At 36.7% G+C, this 22120-nt stretch overlaps 1 protein-coding gene and 1 long non-coding RNA gene across 5 annotated transcripts in view; one reads left to right on the plus strand and one right to left on the minus strand.

Annotated features, from left to right (window-relative positions):
- Positions 1-19160, plus strand: part of LOC115443482 (transcription factor Sp9) — a 77633-nt gene extending 58473 nt beyond the window's left edge. For all 4 annotated transcript variants that reach the window (XM_030168909.2, XM_030168908.2, XM_030168913.2 and 1 more), the window contains one exon: positions 17168-19160. In XM_030168909.2, the coding sequence (XP_030024769.1) occupies positions 17168-18295 (1128 nt within the window). In that variant the 3' untranslated portion in view covers positions 18296-19160. The remainder of the gene's footprint in view (positions 1-17167) is intronic.
- LOC115443484 lies at positions 1010-8256 on the minus strand. Its single transcript, XR_003938617.1, has 4 exons — positions 8170-8256; positions 6573-6704; positions 1792-1879; positions 1010-1298 (listed from the first exon to the last, which is right to left on the minus strand). It is a non-coding gene; the product is annotated as an uncharacterized LOC115443484 (long non-coding RNA).
- Positions 19161-22120: the final 2960 nt, after the last annotated feature.

Consider the following 22120-nt stretch of genomic DNA (forward strand, 5'->3'; position numbering starts at 1 on the left):
GACAGTTTCTGAGAGCTACCTACAGCGTAATAGCGTTACCTACAGCGCATCTCGAGCATCATGCTTTTCTTTTTAGAGTTTAACATAAATATCAGAAATCCCTGAATATATAAGTTCATATACATTTTTATAAATAAGTATTAATTAGATCTAAACTATGAAATATAAGATAGATCATTAAAAACACTGGTGTGTTATAATATCCCTATACAACTTAAATAATTTTAACATTCACCACACAACGTACAAAAATGTTCCGACCACAAGCCAACTGCAGTTTCCTGCCATGACCACAAATAACCTTTTAATACTGCTAGTTAGCCCCGCTGATATTCATTTTGAACCGTTAAGCGTGCTCGATAATTATTGACTTGAGTATTCCCTGTTTCTCAATAGTTGACCATCTATTTATGTAGGCTGTGGCTGATACAGTTACACCGTTATTAATCTTACCTAACTAATCTTACTTTGACTACTTATAAATGTGAATGATTGGATGTTTGCATTTTTGTATGTTTATTGAAAATAACCGCAGAATCTACTGAATGTGGTTAACACTTGGCACACGGGTAGACTATTTCCTGGGCCGAGACATAGTCTACTTTTTATTCTGTTAATATAGTCTCATGAGACTTAATGTAACTGCTGGATATAATAAGACTTAACACCTCATGTCTCAGGATGGCGAGCGCAGTGGAATATCCAACAATACTTTGTAATTCATGGTGTTGGATGGTGTTTCTACTGTTTAGTTGCGGTCGTATCGCTTACCATCAGGCGAACTGCAAGCTCGTCTCGTAATTTTAAAGCAACACAAAAATAATTGCTATTTTAATCAGATTTTTTAAATAGATGACGTTGCGGTTGGAAATAGTTTTAAGGTTTTTTGTACCGAGAAATCCTTTTTCACGTGGGCGAAGACGCAAGCAACAACTAATAATAATCAATATCTTAAGAGACATTGTTCACATACGTACGAGATAATCTAAACGAAAACGAAACACGTTGATACATCGTTGTAATATTTTATTAATAATTTTTACAATTAAAGCCTGTAGAAAAAACTGCATTTGGAAAATTAATTAATTGTAAAGAAGTGTGTATCTTTTATTATAATAGAACATTATTGAAAAATAATCCGTCTAAAATGATGTGTAAACAAACAGCGTGAGCAACGATTCGATACAGTGTCTCGCAGGTCGCCGCTATAATCAACATCAATGATTACTCTCAACGGACCCCTTCGTACTCCTTTGTTGTTCCCGCCCCCAGCTAATGGAGGTCTCCGGTCATGAGCGCTGTAAAAGAAACTAATACAGTCCTCGGAGATTTAAAAGTATCAGTCAGACTCATTAATGTCATCAGAGCCGTCTAGTCGGCTCCTGGAATATTTCGGCCAGTTTCTCTGCCAAGACAAAATGTGTCCTCTGTGTTTGTGAAAAAGATAACATTCGAATGATAACAAAAAAATCGAATCGACGACGGTGTTGGGTTTTGCAACTCATTGCATTAGCCCGGCTTGTTAGTGCGGCGAGTGGCGAGCGGCTCAGAGGCACGTAATGAAGGCGAGGTGCAAGTCACGGGGCCAGAGGCGCCGCCGCCGTCCGTCAGCGCCGTCATCGCGCGCCCTGTCAATGCGTGATGGCCCGACAACAGAGAAGGTTATTTTCAAAGATGCAGCACCACTAATTAATGCTCTCTACCGGGTGAAAAAAGTTTTAAGAAGCGGCAACTCCTTTGTCCTACTGTCACGTGCGGTGTGTTGAAATACGAAACTAATGCGGCACTTACCTACAGTGGTTTGAGGGGTTTGAGGGTACTTTGGGTCGAGGATGTTGATAGTCGATCACAAACACGGTAGTACTTGATCTGTTGAGGGCTGCGTGCGTTAAGAAACAATTAATTTAACACTTAAGCAGGAGTACAAAGAGATAGGCTCGTGTGGTCGCGTCCGCGGTCGCCCCCCGGCCCGAGCTCGGTAGGGCGCCGTCGTCCCCCGCCGCGCTCGCTGCGCGCCGACACCGATAGCGCCATTCATGACCCGCGCCGAATCTGTTATCACAACACCATAACAACAGATTGTTTATAGCTCACAGTGACTGTCACTTCTGTTTCCGACACATGGGAACACACTCCAAGCCGGCCCTGAGCCAGTATCACCGATCATGTAGGTGTACTTTTCACGGACTTTAATAAAGCATTGCTTTACGAATGTAAAATGTAAGAATGTTATGATAATATTTAAGAAAATAAAAGACTTACAAAAATAACGAAACGAAATAGCGTCACTTTTACTATGATCATAAATACTCTTCTAAATATTGAATTTCTTTATTGCTGCATCACTATCGAGTTTCCTAAATAAATAAATAAGCCTTATTTATAACTCTGCTAACAGAATGGAACAAAATAAATTTAAACCGAACCGTACGCGCGTCCCATTAAATCTATTATAGGATATATCGGAAATTGCAACTATTTACAACAGCATCCGGCTTTTAAGTGTAAATTTTCCGGTTGCAATTTGTCCTATAGATAGCCGGCTTGAATAAAATGCTCCCTCGACTAAAGTGGCCATTAAATACACTCGTCGAGGTTTGTCAAGTTTTAGACTCCGCCGACGGCAGCTCATAAGTGACGAGCGCAAATCTCAAGCGAGGGAGGGTGACATATGTTCAAAATTTCGAATGTTTATACTAATTCATTTATGTCTAATGCAGTTTACCGACAATGGCACCCAGCAATAGTATTTTATTGATATCATGAGCGTTAATATTTGTGACAAGCGAGACTTGGCTAAATACAACTTGTTATCACATTTCTAATTTTTAATACCTTAGTACCATCGTACTAATTAATTTATGTTTAATGAAGTAGGTACCTCGACAATTGTACCCAGTGAGTATAGTATCTTCTTACATCGATATTCGATATAATGCAAGCAATACTCGGTTAAATAGAATTTTAATTCATAATATTTTTTATGTTTAATAGCATAGCAAAAACGATATTTGACCAATCAAGATATTCTAATATATAATTCGTATGGTTTTTACAAATTTTTAAACACTATTACCCAACTCTACCGTTCATATGAAGTTATTCTTGCCTATTGAAGCTAGTTGCAATAATTACAGTAAGCGGTGGCCGCGTCGCTGCGGTTTGCGGTCGGACCATTGAACGCGAACAGCGCCTCATTCATAAAGCCAACACTGGCCACCGGACGTGGACATGCCATTAGCACAATTTACCTAGGTCCTAGGATGTCTATTTGTGCGGTTTGCTTACGAATATAACGTACAAATGTACTGTATTGAGTTGAAATTTTACATTGAATATACGTCGCATGTTTAAGTTGACTTGGGATTACTTCAGTCATAAATTAATATTTTATCGGACTTTTCGTGGTTTTAATATTTTAGTTTTCTCCCTACGTTTCGAAGACTTTGCAGCCTTCGTGGTCACAGGGGGGACTGAGGTGTTGTTCATCGGCAAATCCAAATCCAAATCCGAAAAATAGTTTAATTTTAATGTCTAACACTCGCGTAAACATAAGAAATCATTAAATATTTTATACTAGCTTCCGCCCGCAGCTTCGCCCGCGTGGATATCGGACTTCAAAAATGGAGTAGGTGCTCAATTTGTCGGGATGTTTTTTTAATGTATGGTGGTATGCAGGTGGTCCGATTGTCCGGTCAGGGTCTGATGATGGGATCCTGGTGAAATCGAAGGAAGCATATAGCATGATTCAGTATTCACACGTGATGGCTTATTATTAGCGTATTTCATGTATAACTTTGGTGTTTCTATACCGATTTCTATGATTCTTTTTTATGGAATATTTAATAATGTTAACTTTTTTTTAATTAGGGATGACTGAGAGTGTTATAAACGTAAGAGTAGACAAATATAATGAGAAAGCTTCGAACTGCTAAACTATCGGGAGTTACACGTGTTATTGTGAGTGAACCATAAAAGATAGACATATGCTGTCGTGGGATATTTTTTATATAATTTTAAGGAGAACATTTCCGTCATACATGATTTCTGTATAGCTTTAACCATTAAGGTTGCACACGCGACGGAAGCTTAAAAAAGGGAGTAACTTCTCCCGTTTTCCCAACATTTCCCTTCACTGCTCTGCTCCTATTAATTATAGCATGATGAAAAGTATACTATAACCAGGTCAGGAGTATGAAAAATAATTGTACCAAGTTTCGTTAAAATCCGTCGAGTAGTTTTTGTTTCTATAACGGTTATACAGACAGACAGAAAGACAGACAAAAATTTTACTAATTGCATTTTTGGCATCAGTATCGATCCCTAATCACCCCCTGATAGTTATTTTGGAAATATGTTTCATGTACAGAATTGACCTCTCTACAGATTTATTATAAGTATATAGATAGATTAGAAACAATATTTACAGAAGGTAAGACACTAGAATTACAATGGGTAACTTGACTCTATTTTTCAAATCTATCGCGTATCTAAGTTCTAAATCATATACTTAGGTATTACTATGGATAAGTAACTAACACTTACTCATCATATGAAATAATTAGTTAAATTGAAGGCTCGAAATCTGTCTTCGAGCCTACAATGAATTTAAAAATACACTACATACCTGGTTCCATATAAAACATAGGTTTGAATCAAATTCGTATGTAAATCTGTATTATGAATATGCATGTATAGCTTATAAAGTTGTGTAAAGTAAAATTACAAACAATAAACCGTACTCATCCAAAAATGGCAAGAATAATGCCGGCCGTTAAATCCGAATGAATCTCTAAAATGAAAGATGTACTTTGGTGGTCGCGTGGCGCAGACCGCCCGCCGTGGCCGACGCTGCGCTATGCTAATTCAATTGTGTTACGAGAGCGGATAGCGGTGCGATACAATCGACTCCGCCCGCATTGGCGCATTATCATAATAATGTGCGAGTCACCTCGGAGAGCACTCGCACTGTCGACTGTCGATGTCGAGTGTCGACACGCATCGCGATACCCAATACACTTGTAATTGATACTAACATTTCAATAGCATTAGCTTAGTTTTAGTTTGCTATAGATCTGCCCTACTAGTTTGCATATATTTATAATTTTTTTATCCATATCGTTTTAGTTTTTAAATTCTTAAGATACGTCATTATGTTTAAGATGATCACGAATAAAATGTTTTTATACCTCGTGATTAACCCCGTTTTACACTTCAAACAATAGTAATTTTAGTTTGAAGTTCACGGACGTATCACGTACCGAAATCGAATAGCCATTATAAGCGATATATCTAATCACAGGAAGAAACAACATCTAATCGATTCGCAGAAGTGTTGAAAAGCGGCGAAAGCGGTTCTCACCGAGCGCCCGCGGCTTGTAATCGTGTCGATACTTCTTACCACGATTATATTCATCTAGCGGGATGCAAATTGAATTATGGGACTTTTTGTGGCCGTCCAATTGTTTGGCTCTCGTCGGCTTTGTTTCTCCGCGGCGTCTTCTACGTGACGATTGAACACTCAGCGCCTTGTAATCGTCTATCTACGCGCAATTGTTTCGCATCGCCTCTTTTCGTGAGGCCAATAACAGTCTTTTGTTTTATTATATAATGACATCCTCAGTGACATACATATAGGTAATTGTTGCTATTGTTACAAAATATTGGGCACCTTTCAATCCATCGAGACATTATTTCGGTCGCTTTATCATTCAGATTTTAGAGTTTATAGTAAGTACTGAATATTTATGCGAATATTTTCTAATAGAAGTCGAAACAGTCGACATTTTATTTATATGGGCCCAAGTCCAACCCAAGTATGAGATAGATGGGTTTTTTATCCTGAATTGTCCATTTATTATAAAATTCCAACACAAAAAAACATAATTAACATACTTTCAAATTTCAATATAACTAATTAATAATATTGTTATATTGTAGTTGTGTCACCTCCCTTGACCTGGTCTGTCAAGTTCGTAGGTTTTTATTTCTGATTTTATTTGCTCAGCCCTCTACCGAAGTCTTTAGTAACCAAAAATAGTGTAACAATAATGATTGATTAATATTACGATATTGGTTTTTTTTCAGTATTATTTACAGTCATTGTAAAATATTTAGGTTTTATTTATGATGTTTTAGCAATTATAATTTACATATTAACTAGTTATCAACATTGATCCATTAAATAAATCAACCATTTTTATTGAATTTTCTGCTCCATTATTAGGAAAAGGTTTACCACGTCTGTAAGCCATGTATCTACAAAATCATCAATAAAATATACCGAGAAATTAGAGCTAGCCTAGTAACAACAGTAGGTCAAGGTTATCATAAAATTATTATGCTGTGCCAAATGAGTTCATCTAACAAGTGAAGGGGAGATTATTATAGAATGGCTAGAAGTGCTAGAACCAGGATAAGAATTGATTATATATACTATTATACAACTTTATACTTATATTTTGTTTGATAGTTTGTATCCACTTGACGTAATTACTATTTACTTGTAAGAATACATAATACCTTTATCTCCAGAGTAATCGGCAGAGGTGTAAAGGCACCAGGGCACTCACCTTATACCTTGTGTGTTCCGTCTTATGATGTGATGTGCGATGCTAATGCCATATCCGGTGTAAATTCCACACCCTAGGCTGATACTGAGGAGCTAAACCCAATATCACTGTGCCTGACCTGGGATTCGAACCCTGGAAATCAAAGCCCTATTTAATTGCTCTCATGTAAAATAAAATATTTAATTCAATTACATTTTTAAACCAGTTTCCTATCAAATTAAAAAAACCATCATCAGTGGATGTATTCGCTTAGTATTACGAAATAAAGTTGGACCGATAAATGGCCAATCACAACAGCGACTATTTTTAATCGAAAGTCTATGACGTTAAATTGGCATGCAATAGAATTTGCAGACAATGAAACAATTTGCGATTTCTAGCAATGACCTGCGAGCATTGTCTGCAAATTCAATTAAAAAAGGAAACTGCTGTGCATCAGCCACCTGTACTACTAAGACTAAGAGTGTAGGCCTTAGCCCACCACGCCGGCTTGGCAGACTTCACATATCCTTAAAATACTTTTTTGAAGAATTCTCATAATGTAGGTTTCCTCATGATGTTTTTTTTCCTTTACCGTTAAGGCGAACGTTAACTGATAAACGATACATAAGTAACTCCGAATAATCAGTGGTGTATTTTTAACCTGCGGACATACGTCTCGGCAGAATATTGCATACCCAACTAGGCTACCGTGCACTCAAAAATATATTTCTATAAAAACCATTAACTCACTGATACATAATACTAGGAATAAAAACAATCTCAATGTTTTGTTCCTAACTGTAACACGTAATTAGCCGGTGAAATAATCATTCTGCTAACGAAAAAGGAAAATGATTGAAATCGTAGTATAAGGCATAATTGGTGAGGAGCAAAGAGTTGAATGCATAATAATTGTTCGTTTTTATAAGTCGCCTGCTCTACGCCGTTGCGCCGTCATTGTGGTTTAGGCCCTCGGGGCTTGTGCGTCGGTAATTTTCTCAGCAATTAATATACTATGCTGTTCAATTGGTTACAAGTAAAAAATGTGTAACAGAACTCGGGGAAATTACGTTACCGCATCCATTGGAAACACTTTTGCACTATTATACGGCAAAATGTACCGGATGAAATGTCAATGAATTATAACCATCACTATTGTGTTGACATGTGTCTCTGCGGTTTTACAGCAGTTTTACCATGGCAGGGAGTACGGGTATTTCTTTAAAACGGTATTTTAAAGTGTCAGCTTCATTAACTCTTTGTTCTATGGCAGTCGACCAGACGGTGAAGGAAAATAATTCATCTTTACAAATATAGACACAAATGTTTTTCATATGAATTGAAATGAATATATAATTAAAATACTAACCTTTGGTAATCACGAAAGTAAACATTTAAATTGATTACAATAATACAGCTACGGCCCTAGATCATTTATAACCTACACATATACAAAAAAAAAAAAATATGATGAGTTTGATTTTCCAAGCGGCGTCAAAAAGCAGCACTGATTTACGTTGGTGTTATTTCCAAACATTTTATTTGTTTGTTACTGAAGTATAAATGGAAATAATTATAATAATTTCAATGAAAATTACTGGAATTAAGTTGCTACCTAAAATACGTGAGTTTAACGACTGTTTCTTGGAAGTGTTGGCTGGAAGACGAAGCCGACGGCGATGTGGAGCGACGTGCACGCATGCGCGTTTACAACTCGACCTTCAACTCCTCTCCAACACTATTTCAGTGAACAATTTCATGACGTAATTATTCTTGACTCAATAATTGTTCAGCTTTTATAACCGTAGGCTAGCTTTTAGCTCGCCAACATCTGTTGCGTCATGTACGAGCGAGTAATAAAAATTCATTGCATGACGTTTCGTCCGTTGTTTTACATTTATGATAAAACTAATATCGAACCTTTTTTGATTATAAAATGAATTTATAATTTAATATTTACCTTTTTCATCAGTTTTGTGCGTTTGATCAAAATTTAGCAGATGGCCCATAGTACTTAGATACAGATTTACTGTTTCTGTAATAATATATTATTCAGATTAAACATTTTTAAGAATACCGATTGAAGTATTAGGTATATTTATTATATGACCCTAAATAATTTATTAACATTGTCCCCTGAGTGTACAAAATTCTACGTTGAGTAACATTAAACAAGAACATCCTTTTCAAAGTTGAAAGATAATTTGTAAACAAAGTTACATAGACGCATGTAATTTACCCTGTAACGCTTTGACGTGCATTACGAAGACAGAACAAAGGCTCTCAAAGAATATGTGGCTTGTTTCCATTCGTCCGTCGCTTGTTTTTATCATGCTGGAAACTGGTTTCTCAAATTGGTACACCTATTATCTGGTCCCGGCCGGTGAAGGCCGACAGTCACTTTAATATTTTGGAACAAATTCCGACACGCAAAATATTGGTATATTAAAGCAGACGTTTTGACATCCAAACTTGACTATTTCGAAATAAGAAAAAAAATATTCGTGAGCGCCATTGTATTATTTTGAATTTAGAATCTCTCTCGTATTTTTTTAATATTGTTTTGAGGTGAAGGTTAGCTTTCTCAACAAATACTTTTTATGGATTTTTAAGTTTTATAGTTTAGCTTTGTAGACTACTTATTTTTCTGGAAGGATAAGGAGAAGCAATTGAATACACCCTAGTGTAAAAAATTTGTTTCTGATACAAGATATAATTAAATTAATCGAATTCTCGAGAAGATATTTAAAACCCACATGGCAAGTACTTATAATAATAATAATATCAGCCCTGTATTATATACTCGCCCACTGCTGAGCACGGGCCTCCTCTACTACTGAGAGGGATTAGGCCTTAGTCCACCACGCTGGCCTAGTGCGGATTGGTAGAATTCACACACCCTCGAAATTCCTATAGAGAATTTCTCAGGTATGCAGGTTTCCTCACGATGTTTTCCTTCACCGTTAAAGCAAGCGATAATTCACAAAGAATACACACATAATTTTTTAGAAAAATCAGAGGTGTGTGCCCTTGGGATTTGAACCTGCGGACATTCGTCTCGGCAGTCCGTTCCACAACCAACTAGGCTATCGCCGTTTTTTTGGCAAGTACTTAGTTGTGTATTTTCTGGATTGAAACGGTACTTTATAATAATATGCAATTTGATGCTCAACGATTTCAGGGTTACATTGACATTTTCTTAACTAGATACATACTTATATATTTTAAAAAATCAAGCCTTAAGTAAGAATACATACCTTACATAAAAAATAATTATATTATAAATATATTTATTCATAAATTCTATCCTAAAATTACTTAGTAAAACATACCCGTATTGTTCATTTATAGTCCGCTGCTTACGTGATTTAATTATTATTAATTAGAATAATATGTAAAATTGCATACATATAAACTTTATCACACATAAATTAGTAGATATAGAAGTCCACAAGTAATGTCAGGTCAATAAAGTAGAGTAGGGCTGGCCGGAGCCCGCGGGCTAATGTTCGGGCGGCGAGTGGGCGCCCCTGTCCGTGTCCGACACATTACCACACTATTCCATCGACTTATCAAATTTAAACGTATATAAAAATGTTTTTGACGTATTTGGGAATGATATTACTAAAACAACAACTATGACGTAGTAAATTATTATACTTTATTTTTACTTGTTTTTAAAATTACTGGCAAAGTTTGCGGTCAGACGTGTTTTTATAGAAAACGCTATTACCGACTAAACTCCTTAACAACATGATATTCTGAAGTAGAAACAACGTAGAACGCTTACCTCAACACACTTTTTTACTTAAAAATAGCCTCGCAATAGACCGTAACAGTTTGCGACCGGACACTTATCGATAGAAAAACTGATTTGCCACATGTCGTATTAAACGCATATGTATACTGCGGGTCACAAACGATAATTTCCATTTAAATAATTTGTTTCGGCTCAATTTAAGAAGCGTCATGTGGCGTGAGGCGGCCTAATGACCTCCGTAACTAGCGCGGTTTCACGCCTTCGATCACCGCGTTCCGTTTGCGGACAACCCTTATTAGAGAACCAAACTTTCGAAACATTTTATTGATTCGTCACTTACATGTGTATATTGGAAATTATATTTTGAATTAAGTAGGTTATCTTTATGCTTGCAGTACAAACTAAGCGCATCGCTTATAAAAAAAAATAAGGCGAATTATTTTTTTTAGGATTTTAGCTAGTTGGCATTATATCATATTTTTTTATTTTATATTTGGCAAATTGCCCTATTGCCCCTAATGGTAAGTGGCTTGCGTTCCAATAGAATATCGACTGACGTGAGATGATTACCCCTCGACAATCGACACAATTACGTCGGCCTGTTGGAACCGGATATACACAGGCTAATCTCAGAAAGCAATACATTTACTTGGGCTATTACGGCGGGGTTTAACACCTTGTGTGCAGTGGTCTAATTATCTGAGCGGATATAGAATATATCCTACCACTAACGTTATATCTTAAGCACTTTAAAGTTCATCCATTGAAACTCACATGTGTAGGCAATAATATATTGTAAGTGGTATTAATTATTCTTACTGAAACAAATAGCACGTACTCTACCTCATACTTTTTCATGGCCTAGCAGTCCATCTATTAATTTAATTGTCTTATAAATGTTTTCGAATGAGAAAATGCAATAACTTACTTCTATTAATCCATTAACGACTTTATTTCATTAGGTACCTTGGATATATAATTTAGTCGTATTACAAATAGTATTGCATTCCTCAAAACGTATTACACAGAGCATTAGACTCGTTCGATTAATTGAATATTGACTGGACAAAGAGATAACTATAATGTAAATCATTCTTACGTAACTAGACCTTCTACTGATTGCAAATATTGTTGTGTTATTTAATGTAACCTTACAAATTATTTGTGAATTATCATTGCCCCATATCTAGTAATTGTACTTGGTAATAGAATACAGTGTATGAATTAATGAAGTAATATCAAGTAACGCATGCGATTTCATAACAATTGTTTTAAAGATGCGGAAAAAAAACAACATAAACAACATTGCGCAATAATCATGAAATTGTGTAAACACAAACAGACTTATTGAGCATAATGGAGGTATAGAGAACAAGCTTCGCACATCAACAGTTGCGTGCAGCCAGATGACACTTGATGTAGAAATAATGTTAGTGGCCCATTATATTTAGTTTATTTAATCCACTCTGATAACGCCTCTATCTAAGTTTGATATATGAATGGGAAGATTATTTAACGCGACTTTACATTCTTTACAGTTATAATAATATAATATACTTTGTAATTCAAGGTGTTGGATGGTGTTTCTACTGTTTATAGGCGGTCGTATCGCTTACCATCTGGCGAACGGCATGTCCATCTCGTCATACAAAGAAATAAAAAAAAAAACAGTCCTATATTATTAATTGTGCCACTGAGGACAGGGCTCATCTACTACTGAAAGGGATTATTCATTAATCTACCTCGCTGGCTTAGTGCGTATTGGCAGACGTCACATACCCTCAAAATTGCTATAGAGAACTTCTTAGGTATGCAGGTTTCCTCACAATGTTTTCCATTACGTTAAAGCAAGCGATTATTCACAACGATTACACACATTACTTTAGAAAAGTCAAAGATGCGTGCCCTTGGGTTTAGAAGCTGCGGACATTCGTCTCACCAATCCGTTCCACAACCAAGAGGTTATCGCTATTTTGAAATATACAATATCGCTAAAAAAATCATTCATGGCGCTGCTGCATATTATAAAATAAAGTAATCTAAAAAATATTTTATAAATAACGTACTTGAATTGCAGAGATAAAACGAGCTAGATTGAAGGGCGTAAATAGTAGAATATTTACATTCATGCAACTCCAAAGTTATCCTCAGTCTCTACACGATCGTAGACGTTGGTCGTGAAATGAGTCTCGTTTATTTGAAAGGGTAATCATCATTATTTGAGGAAGAGCCAATCAATATTTCCCCTCCAAGCGTCAAATGACACAGTGAACCCTTGCGCGGCTGCTAATGCTCCTCGCCGTAATTAGTTACGACAAGTCTCAGTGAATTATTTTGTAATTTGATGTCATATTCCTGCCTCATTAATTGGACAGAGGCCGTATATAACTGGCGATTACTCATTCTTAACTAGAGACGGCGCGTCGCATTCTAGAATTTTCTTTGTTGATTTTAACGGAAAATTACTTCAGCTTTATTTTTTATAAACTGTAATCTACGTTTTTAATTTGCGTTTATCTTCCTCTATAAAAAGTTATAAACATAAATTATTATATAGTTTAACCGTTTAAGATAAAGGTAACATATTTATTACGTATAATTAAGAGCAACAATATATAATTAAAGCATACATTATTTTAATGTAATTTGACAAAACAATTTTTTGCAAATATAAAAATATAGTCAAAGACGCGGAACATAAAAAACATTCATTGGCATTTCGGAAATTAATATTTATATATATTTAACACAACAAGCTAGAGGAGGCCTTTGTCGACTGGGACTCCGAATTAAGAAATATAATATAATTCTAATGTTATAAATCCTAGATTTAAGTGTTAAACTATAAGTATTTAGAAAAATTAAAGCTTATTATCATTTATATATAACACAACATTAATAAAATAATTTAACATTTTTCCACGATATATATAATAATATAGGTCAGGTCTAAGGCAATTATGAAAAGGTTCAGTAGTGTAACATTACAAAAGAATTCTTGAAGTAATATTCCCTTGGAATGGAGCTAAAAACCATGCGAACCCTTGCAAACCTAACCCAACAATATTAACATACATACAGAACATCCCAACCAACAATATGTCATAAATTGAAAATTCAAACTGAGTTAGTTTGCATTAGAATAGTATCAGATGGGGAGCGCCAAGGGGTCGCATTCAGCAGCCGACGCGACCGACGACGGAGTACAGTTTCATCCGGAATTAACTCGATAATTCCCTAATTGTGCAATTAGCCATCAGCAATTTCCCCAGCTTTATCGATTGGGTCACTGGCCTTAAAATTTTCCAGTTTATACTTTGATATCACGAATATATTTGAAAGAATTTATGTCTCAGTTATGTTTCATTATTTTCAACAATGAGTTGTCGAAAAATATTAGCTCATAAGTATAGTTATGAATTTGATGAAATACAATTTCGTTGATAACGACTTCACGATCATCTTAATAACACGTCGAGCGCTAAGCGTTTCGCTTGAATATTCATTTTGGTTCATCATAATTAAGGTAGATAATTTTAAATCATCCGATACATGAGAACCGGCAACGATTTGAAACTATGTGGTAAAGACAAAACTATCGCTGGCTAAAACAGAATCTTGATGGTACACAATGTATTTCAATTTCAAAAAAAATAATGATTTATGTTTATGCCAATGTTAGACATTGGAATAAAACTATTTACTATCAAGTTATATAAAAAAATCTTGGAAGAATATAAATTGTTCAATACCTTGTCAAATTGTTTACCAATAATTATAATTGATGCGTCCGGTTTACTTTCAAACGTCGTCATTAAAACAAAAATATAAAAAAGTTGGCCTAGTTCATGTACTTAATAGTTTAATCTTCAGTCTTGAGTGCGCAGATAACTTAATCGTAATACATAGCTTGGTATGCATACATTCTCAAGGTTGCCTTCAGTTAAATTGTTGCCAAATTATTTCTCAGAATGTAGATCACCTTCGCGCTCGCCTTTCAGACATTGAATCTCTGCTCTTTATTGAAGATATCACAAATTACGTTTCTTCTTAAAACTTGACCAATTTGCCAGGTGGACTGTCTTGATTGTTTATGTGAACGTATGGTATAAAATTATATTTTTATCTAACTTTTGCTAATATTGTAAATGTGAAAGTTTAAATGTTTGTTTGTAGTAAACTCACAAACAGTTGCACGAATTTGTATGAATTTACACACTCAGGTAGACCGCGTCCATGATTAACACATGGCCTATCCCGGTAATATGCTTCCATGGAAAATGATGGAATTTATTCTGATTTTTTTAAATAGATGGCATTGGCAACGTATAGTGTTTAAGACACTTTTATAGCGAGAAAGACTTTTCACGCGAGCAACGCCTAATACCTATTTATTATGTTACTTCTTAAACTTGATAAATTTGCTTGTGAACTGATTATTGACTGTTTACGAGTGCGAATGTTACAACACACACCATATTTTATGGTCACATCAGGTAACTTCGTTTCGTTTCCTCTTCCATTTTTTACTTAAAAAACCTTGGTAATTTTGACATGGAAAGGCCATCAGCGTTGTATTATATGGGGGTGGCGCCGTTGAGTCGGCACAGAGGCGTCATCCGCGCTTTGATCCAATCTCGCGGCCGAACCGTCGACTCGGCCCGGCCAAGTTGACGACCAATTACTCTCGATATCACTCTGTTTCGGCCCGCACCCAAATGGAGCATAATGCCGAGGGTAATTATGATTTCAGTGCCGTCGCGTCGTGTTCGCCGCGTTGGCCCGCGTTGGCCCGCATTGATTCCACAGCGCTCATCGTCTAATGCCTATTATTTTAAATTACTACGAAATAGCTTTTGTGAATGTGTGAGGTGTCGTTTTATCCCTCATAATTTTATTATACATTATGACGTTCAGGAAATTTGAATTGTATTATATTTGTCGTTCTTTTCGTACTATTTTCTTTCGGATTGAATATATAAAAAACTGAATGTAATTTCTTCGACACAAAACAAATAATGCGGCCGTGGCCCATAGCCAGCGACGTAAGTGGCCGCTGCCGCAATTTGGCGGCGCTTTATTATTTTTTTATGGTAATTGTAATTGTCGTGGGGCTAATTGAGAGCGCAGCCATATTTACAACTCAGCCCCGTAGATCTCGTCGTCGATAGCGCAGTGGGTCGGTCCATTATTTCTATTTGCTGGAAAGCCGCCGTTAGTCTGCATCAAACATTAGATTCTAATAATACGCCACATGTAATTACCCACTACCTACTGTCTTCACTCATTTATTTTCTCAACGTAAACATACAAAATAGACATGTCAATTTTGCGAAACGTTAATTTCGAGAGCTAAGTGATAATATCGTCACTTATAGCGTCTAAAAACCTTATAAATGAAACTTTATTAGTCATCAATCATTAAGCGCCGTCGTGTAGCCTCGTTTTAGATAATTTGATAAGTTTTTTTATATATGTATTAACGTATCAGTGTATTAAAACACCAATTGAACACATTAAGAAAATGTCCTTTCTACTACTTTAACTGGCCTACTTACACTTAACACTTAGAGCATTTTCGTTCTTATATCAAGTAGCTTAGATTAGATCAAACACGATATTATTATGAAGTTTGCACATGACAGTGCTAATAACATAACAGCTGCACGTCCTACTTCAGTTTGAACTTGTCGATCGGTCCATCATCGCAAAGCATTTAATTTAAAAATAAAAACCAATATTCTCTGAGAAGGCCTAAATTATATTACTATCTAGTATTGAGATCTGATTTAACAGTTGTAAGGGCGAGCATACACCGTGCTGCAACAGCTGCGCCAATCACAATATACAGGGCGTGGCCGATTCCCGTTCCCCTTCCTCCCCCGATCATGTGTCGTGATCCAAGGATTATATTGCTTACAATAGGAGTTTTTTATCGACCTATTGTGTCTCATATTGGGGTGAAATATCCGGCCGGATGTTACATCAGTTCTCACCTTTATTTAACAGCGAAGTGAACAACTGCGAAAGGATTGGGGTTTTCTGAATCCATTATGCCTATATTATTTATTCTGTTAATATAAATGCATAAGCTTTTTTAATAATTTAACGACTCGATGGGTTATGATGGCTATTATGTATATATTTTAATATGTAAAATGTGGGCAGCGGGTAACAGTTTTTCATAACCACCTGAATATTAGTATATTAGCTTTTGCTCGCGGCTTCTCCAGCGTGAAGGAATTTTCTGGGATAAAAGTCCCGCTAAATATTTTCCCGGGATATAATAACCCTTCCACGGTTTTAAACTGTTTCCATACTAAATTTCATAAAAATCCTTTCAGTAGATTTTGAGAAAATCGATAACGTACAGACAGACAGAAAAGGGGATTTGGTTTTATAATATGTTACTGTAATATAAAATGGGTATTTTATTACAAACCTTTTCAAGTTGAAGTTTCATGCTAAATGCATGAAATCAATATTTATTAGAAATAGCATATTTTACGATATGAAGTAGGACTTAAAACATGAGACATACGAAGCCAAAGGCAATATTTATTAATTACGACATCCTGGGGCTGCCGAGCGGTAGCGGCCGTAGCTGTCACCGCACCGACTAATTGTAAATACACTACCTATAAGGTCTTCATAATTTATTTATATTATTTCTGTACGCCTCGGGCACCAGGGGAACGCGGCCGCCTTAGTTCACATATAAATTAGACTATAAATCTGGTTTGACACTCAGAGCGTTTCTCACGGTCAGACCGCGGGCTGATAATTAAATCTCAACGAGGATTGAACCTTTTTTTGTTGAAAATAATTAAAAATTCATTATCTTTCTTTTCAGGAACATCCGAGCTTACGCGGCACGCCGTTGGCTATGTTGGCGGCCCAGTGCAACAAGCTATCGAGTAAATCTCCGCCGCCACTCGCCGACGCTGCCGTCGGTAAAGGGTTTCACCCTTGGAAGAAAAGCCCCGGCGCCCACTCGCCGCCGGGAGCCGGCGTCACGCCGCGCTCACAGGCTCCCACCTGCACCCCCTACGCCCGAGCACCCACGTCATGCGCCGCTGCACCGTCTTACGGCAACGATCTCTATTTCCCTTCTTCTGGTGATCAACTACTCGGCAAAAGTGAATCAAGTGCAAGTTTAGGTTCTATGTATTCCCGGCACCCTTACGAGTCATGGCCTTTCAATGTTGGAGGCGGTGGCGGCAGTGGTGCACTCAAAGCTGCAGAAATGAGCGGCGTCAGCGCCGTCGGCAGCACATGGTGGGACGTACACAGCGGATGGCTCGACGTGGGAGGACAAATGGCCAATTACGCTGGTCAAGACTACTCGCAGCTTACACATTCACTTTCTGGTGGCGCTCATTTACTGCCACCTGCACCGCACCTTCTACAAGATGCATACAAATCAGTGCTGCCTACGCAAGGCTCATTTGGTTTGCATGCGCCCGGTTCACCGGCACCTCCAGCGCAGGCGCCGTCACCTAGGTCACAACGTCGCTATGCCGGACGAGCAACTTGCGACTGCCCTAACTGTCAAGAAGCAGAAAGGCTCGGCCCAGCCGGCGCTCACCTTCGGAAGAAAAATATACACAGTTGTCACATACCTGGCTGCGGGAAAGTTTACGGGAAAACGTCCCACCTGAAGGCTCATCTACGATGGCACACGGGAGAGCGCCCTTTTGTATGCAATTGGCTGTTTTGCGGCAAGAGATTTACCCGCTCCGACGAGTTGCAGCGACATCTCCGCACCCATACAGGGGAAAAAAGATTCGCATGTCCCGTGTGCAATAAAAGGTTCATGCGATCTGACCACCTAGCCAAGCACGTGAAGACACACAATGGCGGCAAGAAAGGCAGTTCAGAGTCATGCTCAGACTCTGAGGAGAACAGCCAGGGTGAGGGCGGCGGCGGCGGACGGTCGCCGGAGCACCCGCTGGACGTGAAGCCGAGCGCGCTGGTGTGACGGGGGCGCGCGGCGCTTGCTGTGCCGCACTACGCCTCGTCGCTCCTGTGATACTGCCTCCGCCGCGCCGAGACGCCGCCGCCGCCACCGCCACTCACTGTACATACTACATATCAAACCTAATGTATAAAAGATAAACTATCTGGACTTGTAATTTTAAACGTTACGGTGCGTGTCGCAACCGTGTGTATGTTATTGTTGTGAGACTTAAAAGTGTTGTACAGTATAGATATTATTAAAAATAATTATCTCATATTGTAGCCAGAGATAGTATGGTTAATTAAATAGGATAAGTAGTGTCACTATTTTAGTCCAAAATTGCAGTTTTATTTATTTGTAACGATACCTCAAAATGAAAAGCAAATACTTTTATTTTTATTTATCACGAAGATTTTAAAATGCAATCCATTCATAAATATTATAAATATGTCCTGCAGCATTGTGTTAACAAATATAGAAAGATATAGAGTCGAGCATGTAATAAAATAAAATATTAAATGTACATAAACTTGAATCCTGAAGTACTAATAGGATAAAGATACGGAAGATATGTTTCCAAACTTAACAATTTATGTATTATATTAATCATTCTGTTATCGCACATTTCTTAACATAATGCTGACTACTAGAAGTACCAACGAATCCAAAATGTAATAAGATGTAAAAACATTACTCATAATAAATTGCTAATAAATATGTGTTAACAGCCGATGTCGTTTATGCTACGACAATCTAGCTTGGAAAATAATTGTAAAATTTATTATAATTAATAAACTACGTATGTATGTATATTGTACAAATTTGTGCGAATTAAAAAATGCCTGATATTGATTTTATAAAAATTGAATATATTTTTCCGAGTGGACTATTGTATTTTTATTCTTACATCTTACAAAAGCAATGAGTAGGCAAGCACAAGCTTAATGCACATTATGAATGTATCTTCTGATTATACGATGCACCTTATAACCGTACCTGAAGGCGCATATATACAGTGTAGTAGCATCAGTACATAATATATATTAGCCCCTAAAAAGTGGTGTACGCCAATACAAAAGGTTTTAAATGTAAATGCAGTCAATGTGAGAATCAATAATTTAGCCCCAATCATTCATTAATATGGGCTTTTTAATTTAACATTTCTTCTAATAGAAAGTAAGCAAATGAATAAATGGGTTACGTTATAGTTAATGATTGTAACTACCTATCGCCCATAAACCAAAGAAATTAACTGCGTGTGCTGCTTTTCAAGAAAATTATTGGAATTGGGCGGGATTGCAAAATTCTTTTAGCTTCCAGAAAACTAATCGTACCAGTAAATCTACCATTTCACACTTACTATCAGTTAGCTAATTGGTATCTCCGCGGTATAGTCGTTTCAAATAATCAGAGCTAAATTAATTTAGCCACACGACCAAAGGCACGTGTCGCAGACCAACATGATGGTAACCACCTAAAACATAGATAAAAAGTGGTTAAATAACACATATTCAGTCTTATTTATAAACTTGTTTTAGCGTTAAAAGGTGCTTAAGAATTGCTTAAATAGCTGTCAAAAACATCACCGGTTACCTATTTTAAATCTTACTAAGAGGCAAGATGGCGGTTTTTGACTTATAGCTGATCGAGTAAATTTGTGTTTTAACTAAGCATAGCTTTGCGAAATTTTAATAAGTTAGACTGATAATGTGAGGGAGAACCTATCTTCCACATAACCTAAGCAGGTGGTCACACCGACGTCAGTCATCTTTCAACTATGGCCTTATAAACCGGTAAGTAGATTGGTAAGTGTCAATTCGCGATATTCACATATAAACGTAGTTAGGTTCAATATTTTAAATGCGAAAGTTTGTGAAACTTATAGGGTTATTTTTAGCCAATCAAGCATAACCCGTGGAGTGGATTTGGATAACATATCGCACGGTTAGACCTTATCTTTCATAATATAGCTTACATATTCGAATGATGAGTTTTATCCCTGATTAAACAAAGGAGAAAGACGAAAACTCAGTTTAATCTACATCTATATAAATATAATTAGGCTTTATCAGTCATCAATCACCCCTAAATATTATATGATGGTTAATTATTTATAATTCGAAAAGTCAAAGTACAAAAAATGTACATATCACAATAATTCAAATTGTCGCAGCTATATGAGCAGAGGGTTGATTACGACATATTTGGGTATGTAATTTAGATGCAAAGGGAGACAGATAAAAAGTGAATTGAAACCACAAGTAATGAGAAGGGGAAGAGGTGGACGTAGTGAGTGTCGCCTCCGCGGGTGGCCACAGACTCGTACGTAAAAACCGAACTCATCTGCGACACTCGGCTCCATTATGTGGCTCGTGGTCTAGGTTAATTTTCGCTTTATTAATGGCGATGGCGTCTCGGTGGTCCCGCTGTATGCCACCTCAATGACATCTCAATGTAGCTTGAATTAAAAAATCGTGATGAAGTTATTAGGATTTGCAGTTTTTACGCTAGATTTTACGCATTAATATAATTTCTGAGAGAATCTATGTTCATTGTAACTATGAATTTTATTAGTAATTCTGCTCTGTTAGATACCAAACAGATTACTATAATTAGAAGAAATTATTTTCATTTAAAAGCACCATGCAATGGCTTTTTTCTTTATTTAAGGCTTTTTTAAAAATATGTCGCCTTATTACGATAAACACAAAAGTTTAGCAAGAATGCTACTACAAATCCCCACTGAAGCAAATTAAAACTGCACCGGTCCTAAATGGTCTTATTCACCATGCCATGATAATGCAAAGAAGATAAATTTCTTATTCCCAATTCAGTCTGCAAGAAATCTAAACTTTACAAAAACCAAATACGACTTAATTATAAAAATAACTTAAACATAATAATTTTCCCCAAACATAAACAAACGATATATTTTCCTGCAACTCATAAGGATAACGACTTTCATTTTGATTAAACCAAAATTACACAATTAATTACAGAAGATGACCTCTATAATCGTGTAATCCAAGGCTGTTATCGGAGTCGAACCCCCCATAATCGAATTAAGTTTCGTTCCCCATATCTAAACTCAGATTTATCGTCCCTAACCGAATTATCTGTAAACTGATTGAGCGTGGAGGGAGCACTCGTTAACTGTTTTATATTCACGTCATTCACTCTTCTAGCGAAGGAAACTCAAAAATTTCATGCCAAATTATTTTTATTATAGACTTTTGTAAATGACGATTTTTATGGATCATTTAAGGTACCTAACTTGACGAGATAATTTGCTACAACTAGAGATATAAGAGGTACAAATCCGCTATGCAAGAACCAAGTTATTTTTCTCTGTTATTATAAACAGGACATTCAAATTTAAACTATCTAAATGTGACCAAGAAGTTCTTATATCATGTGTGTTTAAGACATGGAACTATCGACACGATTTGATGGCAATTGATAAATATCGCTCATGAGAAGTATTAGGTAAGCAACAAATAGTAATAAAACGAAGAAGAACTGAATTATAAAGTATTGCGTGAGATTCCTTTGCGCTCGTCATCCTGTGACATAAGCTGTTAGTCTCATAGAGCCATGTAATTACGCCGGCTACAATATCGTTTGAAACAGAACACAATAGTTAAAAACACTGCTGCTTGCCGATAGAAATAGACACTGCATTGTACCCAGACAGCCTATTGAACGATCTTTCGTATCTTCGTGTAGTCTTCTACAGCACGACTTTTATATTGAGAAACGACACACGGACGGGATCGCGCGCCTAACCTAATATTACATAAACGTCAACATCCAACTAAGTATTTTATTATGTTTCCTTATACTTGG

The sequence above is a fragment of the Manduca sexta genome, chromosome 17 (genome assembly GCF_014839805.1).
Source record: "Manduca sexta isolate Smith_Timp_Sample1 chromosome 17, JHU_Msex_v1.0, whole genome shotgun sequence".
Taxonomy (NCBI): Eukaryota; Metazoa; Arthropoda; class Insecta; order Lepidoptera; family Sphingidae; genus Manduca; species Manduca sexta.